The following is a 19,608-nucleotide window of genomic DNA, read 5'->3' as shown; positions in this document are numbered from 1 at the left end:
TGTCATGATAGCTAGGATGGAAACAGGACATTTCTGTAAAAAAAATTAAATGCCGACAGAATTTTTTCTTCAACACGGTGGGATCATTTTGTGTTGGTAAATTTCATTTAAGAAATGCCGGTAGAAACTCCAATGCGCAAATATTGATATAATAACCATCATATCAAAGTAAACTTGGAGTCACGCCGTGATATGGTGTGTGTGGTCCTTCTACTATGACTCGGGAAACCATGCAGTTTATTAGGATGAACTTCACAGGGTGGTGAAAGTGCACGGCGATCTCGATGCAACTTTCCAATAAATATCTAGGGTCTTGATGATCAATGCATGACTGATCGATGCTCTTAGGCTATTCATAATAATCTCATCATTTAGACTGGCCTACGCACAGCCTACCCGCACTGTATCAGCAAGCTGTTGGCTACAGCACACGTGCAAGACAATAAGTAGGGACATTTGGTATTTAACACAAAGGTTTCTGTGACAAAACGAGTTAGTTAAAAATGTAGAAACACGTTGAACTTCATCGCACATTTTTATCCACAGCGGGTCCGCTCGGTGAAAACATCATTGGTGGGGAAATGCACATATTTTCTTTATGCATTTAAAAAAACATATTTGCATGAATCTGTCGCCAATTGGATGGAAACCTAGCTACGGTTGCACCATTACTACGGTGAAAATGACTTGCTTCTAACCCAACCAGGTCAAAAGATCTGCCCCATATTACTGGCGCCACATTTCTATCTTCCAGGACGCATTTGACACTACACCAATCACACATAAACAACAAAATACTGCCCTGGTTACCCCTATCCCACTGCACTAGCCAACCTCGTACTCCCCAGACCTCAGCAACCTTTGCACACAGGAAGCAACCTTTAAGAGGAACGAAGAAAACGAGGACAGAAGGGAATGGACAGGAGCAACAGAACAGGACAATGCCAAACACAAAATAAACTGTGGTCAGTCACGTGGACATTCAGGAACAGGGCACACAAGAGAGCATGTCAGCAAAGACATTATCAGTCCCCCTGATGTGCCGCACATCGAGATGGAATGCTTGTAAGAATAAAGACCACAATATGTACTACACACAACCCGACATAAACCTTGAAGTGCTGTAGCGCCCATATGAGTGCTAGCGCTTCTTTTTCCACCACGGAATAGTTCAACTGATAATAGTTAAACTTTTTTGAAAATAAACTAACAGGCCTCTCAACACCAGACACCTCTGCTTGCAGCAAGACTGCACCTGCCCCCACATTACTCACATCCACCTGCAAGGCGATTGACGAATCCACGTGAGGAGCAGCCAGCACCGGAGTTGAGGTAAGCAACCTCTTTGCATCCCCAAAAGCCTGTTGACAGAGAGGAGACCAGACGTAAACCGCCTTGACTGATTTACTGAAAGCTAAGGGAGCGACCACAGTAGAGAAGTCCCTACAGAAACTACAGTAATAACCAATCATTCCCAAGAAACGCATCAGTTCCTTTTTAGTAGTCAGCGGTGTAAAGCATCAATAGCTATCACCTAAGCCCAAACAAGATGCAGTTCACCCTGCGCAACCAACTTACCAAGATATATAACGATCACCTGAGCAAACTCATATTTAGCCAGATTGATAGTAAGGTGACCCGCAGCCAGGCGGTCGAACAAGGCTTGAATACGGGACAGATGCTCCTCCCAAGTATCTGCATATACCACTACATCATCCAGATAAACAGAGCACCCGACCAGACCGGAGACTACCCTATTCATAAGTCGCTGAAAAGTGGTAGGTGCATTACGCAGGTCAAAACTAATAACTGAATATGAGTACAGACCGGAGGGTGTAATAAAGGCAGAGATTTGCCCTACTCGTCTATGGCATCTGCCAATAGTCCTTTAACAGGTCAAATTTGCTCACAAACTTTGCTGCGCCGACCTGATCAACGCAGTCCTCCATCCGAAGAAGAGGAAATGAATCTGGTTTAGTGATACTTTACCTTATGGTAGTCCATCCAACATCTGTGTGTCCCATCCAGTTTACTGATCAAGATACAGGGAGATGCCCAACTGGAGAAAGAAGGCTCTGCTATATCACTATCCAGCATGTACCCGATCTCAGCATCCAGACAACGCCATCTCTCTGAAGAAACTCTATAGAACCACTGACGATATCGTGTTCTATTAAGTTTGTAGGTGTATCAGAAAACAAAACTGGAAAACTCTGAATCAGACCGACCATCTCGTCTCGCCTATCAGCAGGTAGATGAGTGAGAAGGCTATCCAAACATCCAGTGTCTGTGAATTTTTCAATCTACCCTGCAGTATGCAATCATCAGGATCAGGAACATCCTCCTCATCATGTACGGACCTAGCATGACAAGAACCCAGCGAAATAACGGTACCGGACTGAAACCCGTGAACGGACTGAAACCAGTGAACGGACTGAAACCCGTGCTCTCCTGTGAAACCTCCCTGGCGGCTAACAATAACCAAGGCAACCCCTCCTCCCAATCCTTATCGATCTCCGTACAAACAGATTAGAGGTGAAATTAGATCCTTGGTCACTCTGAATGACCTTAGGGATTCCAAACAAGTGAGAAACTGGGTCAAAGATTTTGGCACAGACTTAGTCGTGATAGACCGGAGAGGATAGGTAGCAGGAAACCTACTGGTCTGACACATCAGAGTGAACAGGTAACTACTACCATTCTTAGAGCAAGGCAGAGGACCAACAGTCAATAATCAGAAACTCAAAAGGTTGGCTAAGTACGGGAACAGGAAAGAGTGTGACCGGCTTAACCTCTTCAGTCGACCCTCTACTTTTTTGAACATTTTGTTAAAAATCGCGCAACATTTCAGCGCCCTGCTACTCATGCCAGGAATATAGTACGTTCATATGGTTAGAATGTGTGTATAGGAAACACTCGGACGTTTTTAAAACTGGTTAAATCACGACTGTGGCTATTACATAACGTGCGTTACATCGGAAAGCGCAGGAAAACCTGATCACAGAAAATGGAAATAAATATCCTTGCGCCACTACCGCAATTGTTAACAGTGAGCCGAATTAGATAAGACCGAGCATTCAACTCCCACAGCATCCCCATGTTGTCGAGTATCTTGTGAATTTAATCATCTTTGATTCTTGGTTGAACCGAAAGAGGGGCACCGCTTACCTCCGGTCTCCGCCCAGATCATTCCGGAAGAGCTCTCTCCTGAAATTTTTTCCAAGACGACAGCTAATGATATCTACATCGCCTACGGATGATTTTTATCGCTTATTAACGTTTACTAATACCTAAAGTAGCATTACAAACGTATTTCGAAGTGTTTTGTGAAAGTTTATCGTCTACTTTTTGAATTAAAAAAAATGACGTTACGTTGTGAAATCGCTGTTTTTTTCGTTTATCACACAGTCTACATATAACGATATCTTGGCTTTATATGGCCCGATTTAATCGAAATAAAGACCCAATAGTGTTTATGGGACATCTAGGAGTGCCAACAAAGAAGATGGTGAAAGGTAATGACTGTTTTCTATTTTATTGTGCGGTTTGTGTAACGCCGAAATGCTAATTATTTTGTTTACATCCCCTGCTGTTCTCATGCTGTCGCCGAAAAGCATTTTAAAAATCTGACTTGTTGCCTGGATTCACAACGAGTGTAGCTTTAATTTGATACCCTGCATGTGTATTTTAATGAACTTTTGAGTTTTAACTAATACTATTAGCATTTAGCGTAGCACATTTGCATTTCCAGAGCTCTAGTTGGGACGCAAGCGTCCCAGGTAGAGGTAAGAGGTTAATAGCTTTATTAGGTTTACCAGTTAATTGACAGGTGTGACAGGTTTTGATAAACTCAGAAACATCCCAAAAGAAAGGGCCTAGAATGCGATTCATGCCCAGATGTCCAGCAACATCGTTGTGGGAAGTTTTCAGTAACAACTCACAAACCTTAAATGGTACAACAACCTAACTAATATCCTCCCCCACAAAACAACTACCTTGGGACACCCACTTTCTCATCAGGACATCATCCTGGAGAAAATAGCCATGGGCGACTCTTCTAATGTGGGGTCAGCCCGTTTCTTCTTGATTAGATTGGAGCGGTGTACAGAACTGGATAACAGGGAAAGTAGTGACATATTTCTTAGTGCCAACATCGTTAGCCAGAGCAGTGACCAGGTCGCCACGCTTGATGGAACGCGTCACAGGAACATGCAGAGAACACCTCTGGGAAACTCTGCACGCACTCATCAGGAATCCCTACAAATGACGGCTTAGCGGAAACCACTAGAGATGGAGACACAATAGGTCATACATGCTCACCAGCCAAGTTATTCCCAAGGAAAACGTCAATACCCTCAATAGGCAACGAAGGACGCACCCCTACAACAACCTCACCTTTCACCAGTTCAGAATCCAACATCAGTTTATGCAATGGAACTGACAGTGTTCTAACCTATTCCCCTAATTAAAACACTATTCCCCTAATTAAAACACTATTCCCCTAATTAAAACACTATTCCCCGAATCAGTCTCAGCAGATAAGGGTAACACAGACTAACACAAACAACTCAGAGGCACCTGTCTCTTTCAGGATCTTCACTGGCACAAGGTTGTTACTTCCTAAGATTGACACAAAACCCTCCATAATGAAAGGTAAATAATCTGGTTCAATATGGACTTTCACATGCCCCCGGGCATGACACGGAGTGAACTGATGTGGGACAGGCGCTGCTAACACCATAGGCTTAGGTTTAATGTAAGCGTGAGTGCTGAATTTAGCCTTAGCCCTGAGAACAGGGCAATCGTTTTTCCAATGACCTGAACCCTAACAGTAGTAACACTCTTGACCAAAATCAGCTTTACCATGCGAGCCAGGCTCCACCCTAGTTGAATGAAACTCTGCCAGTGAACCAGAGTGTCTCGGTGGGCGAGGCACAAATCTCTCTGAAGCTCCCAGTCGTTCCGAATACGGGACTCTGCAAAGACGCTTTTGTGTGTCAAAACATACTCGTCAGCCACGATCAGGGATTGTGTCCTTAAATTGCTCTAGCATAATCAGATCACCTGGATAACCGCAGAGGCGGAACACCAGCGATTAAACTGAAGATAGCTCTTGTGTAAACTCAACATCAGTCTGTTTGTCGTTCCTTTCTAAAGTTCTAAATCATTGGCGGTAAGCCTCAGGAACCAATTTGTAAATCTGTAACACAGCCAATAGACTGATAGAATTTAGGGAGTCTTGTTTTCAGATTAGCCTTGTTAAAATCCCCAGCTACAATGAATGCAGCCTCAGGATATGTGGTTTCCAGTTTACATGGAGTCAAATAAAGTTTGTTCAGGGCAGTCGATATGTCTTCTTGGGGGGGAATATATGCGGCTGTGATTATAATCGAAGAGAATTCGCTTGGTAGATAATGCGGTCGACATTTGATTGTGAGGAATTCTAAGTCAGGTGAACAGAAGGTCTTGAGTTCCTGTATGTTGTTATGATCACACCACGTCTCGTTAACCATAAGGCATACACCCCGCCCCTCTTCTTACCAGAAAGATGCTTGTTTCTGTCGGCGCGATGCGTGAAGAAACCAGCTGGCTGTACCGACTCCGATAGCGTCTTTCGAGTGAGCCATGTTTCCGTGAAGCAAAGAACGTTACAGTCTCTTATGTCTCTCTAGAATGCTACCCTTGCTCGGATATCATCAACCTTGTTGTCAAGAGACTGGACATTGGCGAGTGGTATGCTCGGGAGTGGTGCGTGATGTGCCCGTCTCCGGAGCCTGACCAGAAGACCGCTTCGTCTGCCCCTTTTATGGCGACCTTGTTTTGGTTCGCTGGCTGGGATCCGATCCATTGTCCTGGGTGGTGGGCAAAACAGAGGATCCACTTCGGGAAAGTTGTATTCCTGGTCGTAATGATGGTGAGTTGACGTTGCTCTTATATCCTGTAGTTACTCCCAACTGTATGTAATAAAACCTAAGATTACCTGGGGTACCAATGTAAGAAATAACACGTAAAAAACCAAAATACTGCATAGTTTCCTAGGAACGCGAAGCGAGGCGGCCATCTCTGTCGGCGTCGTCGGCGCTCATCCCCTCTGTCGGCGCTCATCCCCTCTGTCTGCGCTCTTCCCCTCTGTCGGCGCTCTTCCCCTCTGTCGGCGCTCTTCCCCTCTGTCGGCGCTCTTCCCCTCTGTCGACGCTCTTCCCCTCTGTCGGCGCTCTTCCTCTGTCGGCGCTCTTCCCCTCTGTCGGCGCTCTTCCCCTCTGTCGGCGCTCTTCCCCTCTGTCGGCGCTCTTCCCCTCTGTCGGCGCTCTTCCCCTCTGTCGACGCTCTTCCCCTCTGTCGGCGCTCTTCCCCTCTGTCGGCGCTCTTCCCCTCTGTCGGCGCTATTCTCCTCTGTCGGCGCTCTTCCCCTCTGTCGGCGCTCTTCCCCTCTGTCGGCGCGCTTCCCCTCTGTCGACGCTCTTCCCCTCTGTCGGCGCTCTTTTCCTCTGTCGGCGCTCTTCCCCTCTGTCTGCGCTCTTCCCCTCTGTCGGCGCTCTTCCCCTCTGTCGGCGCTCTTCCCCTCTGTCGGCGCTCTTCCCCTCTGTCGGCGCTCTTCCCCTCTGTCGGCGCTCTTCTCCTCTGTCGGCGCTCTTCCCCTCTGTCAGCGCTCTTCTCCTCTGTCGGCGCTCTTCCCCTCTGTCGGCGCTCTTCCCCTCTGTCGGCGCTCTTCCCCTCTGTCGGCGCTCTTCTCCTCTGTCGGCACTCTTCCCCTCTGTCGGCGCTCTTCTCCTCTGCGAGCCCACCAGACCAGACCACAACAAGAGAAACACCAATCACACTGGGCACCACAGAAGAGAGATGTATAAGGAGCTTCCCCAAATCCTACAATAACTCAACCCTAGCCTTCGTGCGGATTTGTGGTGGACAATTAGGCGCTGTAGCCCGCTGGCAAGGAAAACCCCCCCAGCATGCTGGCAGATTCCCCCAAGCCACGGATGTGCCCCCGAGACAACTGCTCAGTCCACAGACACCACACAAAAATAACGAAATAACCATGCCAAACGTATTCCAAAGTGAAACACGTCGCTAAGCCTAACGGGGAAAAGAAAGGCTATAGGTCCAGATAGCAAATGACACTGCCATACCCACTGAGCTACACAGCAGATTGCACTCACCTCAGACTGATGTCCCAACAGCGAGTAGAGCAAAAGTTGCCAGCCTGGGCAGGGGCCTGGAAACTAACCAATGTTACTCTTTCCAATGCAGCACACAACCAACTATCCACCACAGTGGTAAGTTTACCAAACAAACAAAGGCAACCAACACTGGGCCTAACAACTATTACAACTCAAAAAAGATGCACACAAAGCACCTACAGAGTTTATCGAACAATAACATTTTCTCCAAAACAAAATACTCATATCAGTTAGCCTAATGACACTTGTATTGGTCCTACTGGAATACTTTTACAGGCAACACATTGATGACATCACCGAACAACCGAAATCACTAACTATAAGGCACTATACCAAAACATTTATAAGACTATGCAGTGAATACCAACCAAAGCACATCCCAATTAGCATTAGCCCATCATAATGCAACAAAGTTCTATACGCCAAAATGTCTAGGAACCTAAGTGTGTGTAAGCTTCCGACTTCAACTGTATATACAATCAACAATAGTGTCAGTAGTGTCAGTGAGTGGCTGCACAGACAGACATTCCACAATTGATTTTATATACATTTAAAAATATATATATATAATAATGCCACAACCAAAATCCAACAGCTTGTCTGCATGGAGAGAGTACCCTCCATGAATGGGGAAAGGTGAATTTATCCCTGGACACACTCGGCCCAGATGTGTCCCATTTCGCTGACGACCCGGCTCGATCCACCGACACCCCACTAAGGAAAACAAGAGCAAAGAGAAAGAATTCGGCAGACAGAGAGGGAGGGTCGTCACAGGACCTATAGATAGCTTTAGCAAGAAAACCCAAATGCTGAATTTATTTTTTGGGATCCCCATTAGATTTTACTATAACATTGGCTGGTCAATTATCATGGGCAAGTCATATTGACAAAATTGTTTTGAAGTTGGGGTGGGGGTATGTCTGTTATAAAAAGATGTCATGCATTTTTTACACAAAAATCAACTGTACTAGTTATTCACGCTCTGGATTTGTCCCATATTGATTACTGTCCGGTAATATGGTCAACTGCAGAAAATAAAGATCTGCACGCCTTTCCCTTAACTGCACATACTTAACTAACATCAACAACATGCATGCCAGTCTTTCCTAGTTGAGGGTTGACGAGAGGTTAACTTCTCGTTTTATGAGAAATATCACTGTGCTGAAAATGCCAGATTGTCTGCATAGTCAAATAACATTCAGCTCAGACACCCATACATACTTCACAAGACATACCACCAGGGGTTTCTTCACAGTCCCCAAGTCCAAAACAATTTCACAGCAATGCACAGTTTTATACAGAACCATGATCACATGGAACTCCCTTCCATCTGCAATTGCTCAAGCAAACAGCAAAATAGCCTTTAAAAACCAGACAAGAGAAACGATTCATGGAACGGCGGGGACTGTGAGGGGACACACACGTGAACACAGGCACACCCAGACACTAACACACACATTTTGTTGTGCTGTATTGTTTGCATCATTTTTTAGTTGCATTGTTTGTATCTAGCTATATATTTGACATTTGTGTGACTTTCCTTGTTTATCAGTTTATCAGTGTTTTGTTTCTGGTCATGTTTTGTGTTTTTGTGGACTCCGGGCAGAGTAGCTGCTGCTTCTGCAAAAGCTAATGGGGATCCAAATAAACAATCACAACAGCTGCTCTTCCAGGAGTCCAAAAGATTTGGATTAGATTGTTTTCCGATTGGTTAAAGGTGATCTAATCACTGACAAATTAGTTTTGAACAATGCCGCTCTTTACAGGCACACACGGTTGTAATGAAAAGATGACCATACTGAATCAGTGAAGTAAAACAACTGTGAAACAGAGCGATTCAGTTTGGATTCCCAGGCTTGGATTGAGGGGTAAATTGTCCCTCAGATTTCATTGGTGAAGGTCTTGGACATGCGGGCATGATCAGACAAAGGGTAAGGTAAGAAGAAGATAGACTTCACACCTGAAGGACAAAACAAATGTCGCCCTGTCTGCACACACAATCCTACTTGTTAAACAAACACGACATAATGCAATGATTCATGAACACGACATGACAACCCTCGTTCGAGAGCCACATCATTTGAGACAAACAACTTTTTAATGTCATGTCACACACAGCGGTGGACAGTCTGACCATTTACTGGTTGATACCGCTGGCTGCTAGCCAACTGTCTCGCCTAAATCATGGCATGTGTCACGTTGGTGTCAAGTCATCAGTCCTGACCTGGTAATATGATCTTCTTCTTCTTCTCCTGTCCCTCTACCATAGATAGACTCTGATGATGTCATCACACGAGACGAGCAGATTTACCTCCTGATTGGTCCCCGTGCCAAGTGTGAGAGGATAATCCATTCCCAGCTGGCCATAGTCAAAGGTGTGTTAACTACTTCAACCACATCGCAAGTCATAGGACAGTGTATACCTAGGTATACTTCTATAATACATCAAATACATGGAACGTCTGGTTGTATTGGAGGAGAGGTATGGGAAACATTGGGAAACACAGCCTATACTTTTTTATGATTTCATTGGGATCCCCTTTGGCTACAGTAATGCACCCAACTGAAAATCAAGGGACAGAAAAGGTTTCTGGTGCAGTGGTTGTCCAGATTATGAATGATTTGTTAAAGTGTCAAATCAGCTTGTCTTGTGTCAACCACCATCAGTCCAATATGGGATGAAGTGTAATTGATGACAAAGAAGATTGTTTGTCACTTCCTCCTGTTCAAGTACAGTCAAAAGCGCTATCAATCCAATATCCTGGAGTGAAGTATTTCCACAGTGACGGAAGGTTAGATGTGAGATGAATGATAGGAAAAACCCCGCTCGACTCATGGTCACATGGCATAGAGTTATGATGCAGAGTCTTGATACAGATTGTGAATGGCCATCTGTTAGAAATGTCATTACAGATGCATCGTATCATCTGAGATACAGTGCATTCAGAAAGTGTCTCCACATTGTGTTATGTTACAGCCTTATTCTAAAATGGATTAAATTAACAAAAAAAATCCTAATCAATCTTCACACAATACCCCATAATGACAAAGGCAAAAATAGTTTTTTAGAAATGTTTGCACATTTATTACAAATAAAAACAGAAATACCTTATTTACATAAGTATTCAGACCTTTTGCTATGAGATGTGAAATTGAGCTGAGGTGCATCCTGTTTCCATTGATCATCCTTCAGATGTTTCTACAACTTGATTGGAGTCCAACTGTGGTAAATTCAATTGATTGGACATGATTTGGAAAGGCACACACCTGTCTATATAAGGTCCCACAGTTAACAGTTCATGTCGGAACAAAAACCAAGCCATGAGGTTGAAGGAATTGTCCGTAGAGCTCCGAGACAGGATTGTGTAGAGGCACAGATCTGGGGAGGGGTACAAAAAAAAATCTGCAGCATTGAAGGTCCCCAAGAATACAGTGGTCTACATCATTGTTAAACGGAAATAGGTTTGGAACCCCCATGACTCTTCCTAGAGCTGGCCACCTGGCCAAACTGAGCAATAGGAGGAGAAGGGCCTTGGTCAGGGAGGTGACCAAGAACTCAATGATCACTCTGACAGAGCTCCAGAGTGCCTCTGTGGCAATGGGAGAACCTTCCAGAACGACAACTATCTCTGCAACACTCCACTAATCAGGCCTTTATGGTAGAGTGGCCAGATGGAAACCACTCCTCAGTAAAAGGCACATGACAGCCCACTTGGAGTTTGCCAAAAGGCACCTAAAGGACTTTCAGACCACTCTCAGACCAAGATTCTGATGAAACCAAGATTGAACTCTTTGGCCTGAATGCCAAGCATCACATCTGGAGGAAACCTGGCACCATCCCTACGGTGAGAGCGTCTGCTAAATGACGTAAATGTAAATGTAAATGTGAAGCATGGTGGTGACAGCATCATGCTGTGGATATGTTTTTCAGCAGCAGGGAGACTAGTCAGGATTGAGGGAAAGATGAACAGAGCAAAGTACAGAGAGATCCATGATGAAAACCTGCTCCAGAGCGCTCAAGACCTCAGACTGTGGTGACGGTTCACCTTCCAACAGGACAACAACCCTAAGCACACAGCCAAGACATCACAGGAATGGCTTTGGGACAAGTCTCTGAATGTCTTTGAGTGGCCTAGCCAGAGCCTGGGATTGATCCCGATCAAACATCACTGGAGAGACTTGAAAATAACTGTGCATCAACGCTCCCCATCCAACCTGACAGAGCCTTAGAGGATCTGCAGTGAAGAATGGGAGAAACTCCCCAAATACAGGTGTGCCAAGCTTGTAGCGTCATACTCAAGAAGATTCAAGGCTGTAATCGTTTCCAAAGGTGCTTCAACAAAGAACTGAGTAAAGAATCTGAATATTTACAGTATGTAAATGTAATATTTCTGTTTTAAATTTTTTATAAATTTGCAAAATGTATAAAATACTGTTTTTGCTTGGTCATTATGAGGTGTTGTGTGTAGATTGATGAGGGAAAAAAACAATTTAATCAATTGTAGTATAAGGCTGTAACGTAACAAAATGTGGAAAAAGTCAAGGGGTCTGAGTTTTTCCGAATGCATTGTATATTATGAAATGAAATGTCGGTTGAATTTTCTACTGATTAAGAAAGAGCACAATGACTCATACAAAATGGCCATCTGTGCTGTTGTATTTTTGCAGAAGATGACTGTGTACCGGAGTGGGATGGGATTATCTGCTGGCCCAGAGGGAAGCCTAGTCAGCTGGTCTCGGTTCTATGTCCAGAATACATCTACGACTTCAACCACAGAGGTGGGCTGGCTCATGACAAGATCATTAACCTAAAGCTCAATAGCTGCTTTGTTCTTTTTACATACACTAATGGACAAACCCCATACAGTAGAAGGAAATACAGTACATTGTCCACATACATCTATCACTTACGTAATCATGACAAGTCAGTGATAGATTGTGTTTACCAGCAGACACTGGTCTTCAGGTTTTGTAAATGTAAAATGTATTGTGTTACGAAACCAACAACTAGCCTACGGATATTGTTGCACTCGCTTTGTCCAAGGGTCATAGGCCTAGTTACATTATGTAACTTGAATGAATTATGTGCGTCTATGTGAGAAATCAGCGCATAAGCCTAAGTGTTGAATGTAAATTTTTCCAGGGAAACAGTAAGCTAACCTTGGCCAGCTCTGTCTCTCTTGAGCTTTTGGTCGGCCAATCCAAGCTGATTATTCTTTGTTAAATTGGTGACAAAAAATAAATATGTACGAAAAAGGAAAAATACCAAAGGCATGCCCAAACTAAAAACCAAAAAACTAATGAAAGGCCTCATGGCCACCAAACAAAACCAGCAGCCTCACGGCTAGCAAGCTGGGAAACTGACCCTTTCACCCAACCTTCTAATCACAGTCGATTCCTTATAAAGTGCACCTTGCGAAAAGCAAATTCAGTTCATGCAGTTCACCAGTCTCAAATCGAGTACTCTTTTTGCACAGTGCTTACAGACAGCTGCATGCATACTCAAGTTTGTTCATGTGTTTACAACAGTCCCAAGCTATACCGTAAAGGAGTCTTAACTCCACATTACATTAGATGTAGCACGTATCGGCCTTGCTTTGAATATGCAGTATGGAAGTTTAGTAGCTGCAGTAGTTGTTAATATCACACTCTGGCTTGAATGTTGTCTGTATGGTTCATACACATAAGACACAACAGAAGCACACAATCCTCAGTTTTAGCCTAACGATATACACTGAGTGTACAAAACATAAAGAACACCTGCTCTTTCTTTTATTGTTTTTATCTTTATTTAACTAGGCAAGTCAGTTAAGATCAAATTATTATTTTCAATGACGGCCTAGGAACAGTGGGTTAACTGCCTGTTCAGGGGCAGAACAACAGATTTGTACCTTGTCAGCTTGGGGATTTGAACTTGCAACCTTCACGGTTACTAGTCCAACACTCTAACCACTAGGCTACCCTGCTGCCCCAAAATGTCTTTCCATGACATACACTGACCAGATGAATCAAGGTGAAAGTTATGAACCTTTATTGATGTCACCGGTTAAATAGATGAAGGAAGCAGACAGGTTAGCAGAAGGATGTTTAAGCCTTGAGACCATTGAGACATGGATTCAATGTTCACCATGTGTGCCATTCAGAGGGTGAATGGGCTAGACAAAAGACTGAAGTGCCTTTAGAACGGGGGTATGGTATTAAGGTGCAAGGCAACACTGCTGGGTTTTTCCAGCTCAACAATTTACCATTAGTCCACCACCCAAAGGATATCCAGCCAACTTGACACAACTGTGGGAAGCATTGGAGTCAACATGGACCAGCATCCCTGTGGAACGCTTTCGACACCTTGTGCCCCAATGAATTGAGGCTGTTCTGAGGGCAAAAGGTGTCCAACTCAATATTAGGAAGGTGTTCCTAATGTTTTATACACTCAGTGTAGGCTTTTGCTCATGGGCTTGGGAGGTGAGTCTTTTTCATTTCTGGGCAATATTTCTGTGGCATTTAAGGGATCTATTTTGGCTCAAGAGCCCCTCCTGAGACAAAAGCTCTGTTTTGCCCCTTTTAAGGCTATTGTACTAATGCTGATGGTATCCCTCTTCTCCCCATCCCCCAGGTCAGGCCTATCGTCAGTGTGATGCCTCAGGGAACTGGGAGCAGGTGCCTAGCATCAACCGCACCTGGGCCAACTACACTGAGTGTACCACCTACCTATTGTCTAGCCATAGAAGCCAGGAAGAGGTGTGTGTGTGTGTGTGTGTGTGTGTGTGTGTGTGTGTGTGTTGTGTGTTGTGTGTTGTGTGTTGTGTGTGTGTGTGTGGAATAGTAAACGGACACAAATTTCACCTACTGGGGAGATTTTGTTAGTCTCCACAAGGTCAAATGCTATTTCTTAATAGGGTTAAGGTTAGAATTGCTGTTAGGTTTAAGATGATTTCTGTTTTTGCTGGTATCAAACTTTGGGTTGCACGGGCCTATTGCAGCTTTCTGCCCTGTTTCTATATTGTACATCAGACTGGTTAGGAGAAGGTGAGAGAACATGAAAGGCCGAGAGCTCCGAGGGGTCACCCATGACAGTTCAACAACAGGAGGAAGACAATTGTTGATAAAGTGGTGGGGGTAAACAAGTCTAATTTTAAAACAAATTTTATATAATTCATCATAATAAAACATACAAACTGGATCGATAAATGAATAGATAAACAATTAAGTAAGTAAGTAAATAATTGGAAATCACACCAAGGGATGAAGGGATTAAGTGCGACAAAGATAAGTGCTATGTTAATGTGCTTTATATATATAATACAATTAAATATAAAAATATACAAAAACAGATTGAGCTGGTCTGGAGAGGGTTAGGTTTAGGGTTAGGGTTACGGTTAGAGTTAGGGGTTAGGGAAAATAGGATTTTGAATGGGACTGAATTGTGTGTCCCCACAAGGTTAGCTGTACAAGACTGTGTGTGTGTGTGTGTGGTTGTGGTTGTGTGTGTGGTTGTGCTGTGCGTGTGTGGGCACATTTGTGCGCTTATGTGTGTGTCAGTCCTGTGTGGCTTATTTGGTAGAGCATTGCGCTTGCAATGCCAGGGTTGGATGTTTGATTCCCACGGGAGATCAGTAAGGAAAAAGTATGAAAAGGCATAAGAGTGGCTGCTAAATGACTAAAATGGTAGCATGTGTTATTTTTTTAGGGGGGATTTTCACCTGAACAAAGCCCTCTCTGTCTATTTAAAGTGAATAGTTATCACAGTGTCAACCACAATACATGAATTAGTAACCCTGTGTTGACCAAGCATTTTGCTTGTGGCAAGAATCTTTTTCAGGCATAAAAAAAAGAATCACATCAAAACCCTATGTGGAATTCATCAGTCCATTATGATACTCACCCACTACGAGCTGTGGTCTTCAGCAGTGGACCGTAACCATTTGTGAACAGCATGTTCTTGACTTTGTTCCTGTTCACACGCACACACACAAGCACGTACACACACACACATTCACACACACACATGCAGAGACAAGTATGCACAATTACACACACACACACACATACTCATTTGCTGAGTGTATTTGTTCTCCATTTTTAGGAGGTGTTTGAGCGGCTTCACTTGATGTACACCATTGGCTACTCCATCTCTCTGGTATCCCTACTGGTGGCTGTCTCGATTCTCTGCTACTTCAAGTAAGACCCCTTTAATGCTCCTCTTCAGTAGTATTACTATAGTAATACCAATACACTAGTCCACCATTCATAAAAATCTAAAAGACTCAGTTAAGACAGAGGTGATTTATTGCAAAGTGAATTACCAAAGAAAACATTTGGTAAGTAGAAAGTAAATAATAGCACTTTACTTAATAATGGTATATAGCATTATGATGTGGTTATAATTAGTTGCGGTGACATATGCACAATTAGAACCCCCTTGTAAAGACCAGTATTTCCAGTTTGTTTACTGTCATGATATCAGATGAATCTGCCACACTGGTATGCAATGTTCCCTCTAAACTGCGCCCGTACATGGCAGCACACTTTCTCCAGGATTGCCTCGCAGAAGAAATGCCATGCTGTGCAGAGATGCAAGAGATTGAACATCACTGAGTTCGCCCCATTAGTTTGCACTATATACAGTGCATTCGTAAAGTTTTCAGACCCCTTGACTTTTTCCACATTTTGTTACGTTACAGCCTTATTATAAAATTGATGAAATTGTTCTTTCCCCTCATCCATCTACACACAATACCCCATAATGACAAAGCAAACAATTTGCTAATTTATTCTAAATAAAAACATATCACATTTACATAAGTATTCAGACCCTTTACTCAGTACTTTGTTGAAGCACCTTTGGCAGTGATTACAGCTTCGAGTCTTCTTGGGTATGACACTACAAGCTTGGCACACCTGTATTTTGGGAGTTTCTCCAACTCTTCTCTGCAGATCCTCTCAAGATCCTTCAGGTTGGATCGGGAGCGTCGCTGCACAGCTGTTTTCAGGTATCTCCAAAGATGTTTGATCAGGTTCAAGTCCGGGCTCTGGCTGGGCCACTCAAGGACATTCACAGACTTGTCCCGAAGACACTCCTGCGCTGTATTGGCTGTGTGCTCAGGGTTGTTGTCATGTTTTCATCAAGGATCTCTCTGTACTTTGCTCCGTTCATCTTCCCTCGATCCTGATTAGTCTCCCAGTCCCTGCCGCTGAAAAACATACCCACAGCATGATGCTGCCACCACCATGCATCACCATAGGGATGGTGCCAGGTTTTGTCCAGATGTGACGCTTGGTATTCAGGCCAAAGAGTTCAGTCTTGGATTCATCAGAACAGAGAATATTGTTTCTCATGGTTTGAGAGATCTTTAGGTGCCTTTTGGCAAACTCCCAATGGACTGTCATGTGCCTTTTAATGAGGAGTGGCTTCCGCCTGATGGAGTGCTGCAGAGATGGTTGTTCTTCTGGAAGGTTATCCCATTGCCACAGAGGCACTCTGGAGCTCTGTCAGAGTGACCATCGGGTTGTTGGTCACCTCCCTGACCAATGCTCTTCTCCCCCTATTGCTCAGTTTGGCCAGGTGGCCAGCTCTAGGAAGAGTCTTGGCGGTTCCATACTTCTTCCATTTAAGAGTGAGGGAGGCCACTGTATTCTTGGGGAACTTCAATGCTGCAGAATTAATTTGGTACCCTTCCCCAGATCTGGGACCTTATATAGACAGTTGTCTGCCTTTCCAAATCATGTCCAATCAATTTAATTTACTACAGGTGGACTCCAATCAAGTTGTAGAAACATCTCAAGGATGATCAATGGAAACAGCATGCACCTGAGCTTAATTTCAAGTCTCAGAGCAAATGGTCTGAATACTTACACTAACGTTCAAAAGTTTGGGGTCACTAAGAAATGTCCTTGTTTTTGAAAGAAAAGCACATTTTTGTCTAGTAAAAGAACATAACATTGATCAGAAATACAGTGTAGACATAGTTAATGTTGTAAATGACTATTGTAGCTGGAAACGACAGATTATTTATGGAATATCTAAATAGACATACAGAGGCCCATTATCAGCAACCATCACTCCTGTGTTCCAATGGCACTTTGTGTTAGCTAATCCAAGTTTATCATTTTAAAAGGCTAATTGATTATTAGAAAAACCTTTTGCAATTATGTTATTCTATCTGAAAACTGTTGTCCTGATTAAAGAAGCAATGAAACTGGCCTTCTTTAGACTAGTTGAGTATCTGGAGCATCAGCATTTGTGGGTTTGATTACAGGATCAAAATGGCTAGAAACAAATAACTTTCTTCTGAAACTCGTCAGTCTATTCTTGTTCTGAGAAATGAAGGCTATTCCATGTGAGAAATTGAAGATATCGTACAACGCTGTGCACCATTGCCTTCGCAGAACAGCGCAAACTGTATCTAACCATAATAGAAAGAGGAGTGGGAGGCCCCGGTGCACAACTGAGCAAGAGGACAAGTACATTAGAGTGTCTAGTTTGAGAAACAGACGCCTCACAGGTCCTCAAGTGGCAGCTTCATTAAATAGTACCCGCAAAACACCAGTCTCAACATCAACAGTGAAGAGGCGACTCCAGGATGCTGGCCTTCTAGGCTGCGTTCCTCTGTCCAGTGTCTGTGTTCTGTTGCCCATCTTAATATTTTATTTTTATTGTCCAGTCTGAGATATGGCTTTTTCTTTGCAACTCTGCCTAGATGGCCAGCATCCCAGAGTCGCCTCTTCACTGTCGACGTTGAGACTGGTGTTTTATGTGTGGGTTGTGGGTGTAACTACCCATTTAGTGGGGGATATTCAAAACTGACCTAAGATCAGTGTCTAGGGGCAGTCTCACTGTACACCAAAAATGTGAAATTGTATTTTTAAATTGAATAAAAGTAGAGACTCAGCTACAAAATGGTATATCATACACTTCATTTGAGGAGAAATGGGAAGGTGATTTTGCTTTGAAAGTTGATAAACTTGTAAACTCACTTTTGAGAAAATATTTTTGGTACTACTACTGAAGAGCCCTTCTTTGTCTACACCCATTCAGCATCGTTCACATCCTCTTAACCTTTATCTTCACCCATCTCTTTAAGGGTTTGTCTGAGCGCTCTGTACTAACAGCAGACAAGCACCCATGTAAAAACCTTTATTATACACAGATTCAAAATAGCTACTGATAACAAATGTGTATTTTGTGGTTGTGACCCAGAGGCTCTTGACCATTTATTTTGGGACTGTTCTTATGTCAGATGATTTTGGAGTGAGATAAGATTTGAAAAGAAACTGCTATTAATGTCAATTTGAAAGACTCTGATATTATGTTTTATTTTGATCCAAATTATATAGACCCTGATTTAACTATCAATGTTAATTTGTTTATTTTTCATGCCAGATTCTTTACTCATAAAATGAAGTGAGCAGGGAACAAACCCCTCTTCACATTGTTTAAGATAGAATTGAAATGATTTTGAAATGATTGGTAAGTGTAAAAACAAAAAAGCAATATGTACCATTAAACTTCTTGACAAATTGAAATTGTATCTCGATATGTAATACCCGTCTGTTTATGTACTCTTGTTTGTATACAGTTGAAGTTTACATACACCTTAGCCAAATACGTTTAAACTCAGTTTTTCACAATTCCTGACATTTAATCCTAGTAACAATTCCCCTTCTTAGGTTAGTTAGGATCATCACTTTATTTTAAGAATGTGAAATGTCAGAATAATAGTAGAGAGAGATTATTAGAGCTTTTATTTCTTTCATCACATTCCCTGTGGGTCAGAAGTTTACATATGTCACGCCCTGACCTTAGAGATCCTTATTTATTCTCTATGTTTGGTTAGGTCAGGGTGTGACTCGGGTAGGAGAATCTATGTTTTCTATTTCTTTATTGTTCTTGCCTAGTGTGGTTCCCAATCAGAGGCAGCTGTCTATCGTTGTCTCTGATTGGGGATCATATATAAATTGTGATTTTCCGATTGGGTTTTGTGGGGAGTTATTTTCTGTTTAGCTGTTTTGTTGCCTGACAGAACTGTGCGCTTTCGTTTTTTCTACTTTGTTATTTTGTTGCGGTGTTCAGTTTATTAAAAATTATGAACGCCTACCACGCTGCACCTTTGTCTCCTTCTTCAACCCACGAGAACGTTACAACATACACTCAATTAGTATTTGGTGCCATTGCCTTTAAATTGTTTAACTCGGGTCAAACGTTGCAGGTAGCCTTCACAAGCTTCCCACAATAAATTGGGAGAATTTTGGCTCATTCCTCCTGACATAGCTGGTGTAACTGAGTCAGGTTTGTAGGCCTCTTTGCTCACACACGTTTTTCAGTTCTCCCCACAAATGTTCTATAGGAGTGAGGTCAGGGCTTTGTGATGGCCACTCCAATACCTTGACTTTGCTGTCCTTAAGCAATTTTGCCACAACTTTGGAAGTATGC

General features: G+C 43.2%; 1 protein-coding gene across 1 annotated transcript in view; it reads left to right on the top strand.

Moving 5' to 3' along the window:
* Positions 1-19,608, top strand: part of pth3r (parathyroid hormone 3 receptor) — a 62,137-nt gene that overhangs the window by 24,129 nt on the left and 18,400 nt on the right. Inside the window, exons 2-5 of the mRNA XM_065008417.1 lie at positions 9,448-9,553; positions 11,847-11,957; positions 13,792-13,916; positions 15,262-15,356. Of these exons, the coding sequence (XP_064864489.1) occupies positions 9,448-9,553; positions 11,847-11,957; positions 13,792-13,916; positions 15,262-15,356 (437 nt within the window). The remainder of the gene's footprint in view (positions 1-9,447; positions 9,554-11,846; positions 11,958-13,791; positions 13,917-15,261; positions 15,357-19,608) is intronic.

This window comes from Oncorhynchus nerka, linkage group LG23, assembly GCF_034236695.1.
Source record: "Oncorhynchus nerka isolate Pitt River linkage group LG23, Oner_Uvic_2.0, whole genome shotgun sequence".
In the NCBI taxonomy this organism is placed as follows: domain Eukaryota; kingdom Metazoa; phylum Chordata; class Actinopteri; order Salmoniformes; family Salmonidae; genus Oncorhynchus; species Oncorhynchus nerka.
This window is presented reverse-complemented; position numbering and strand designations above follow the sequence as displayed.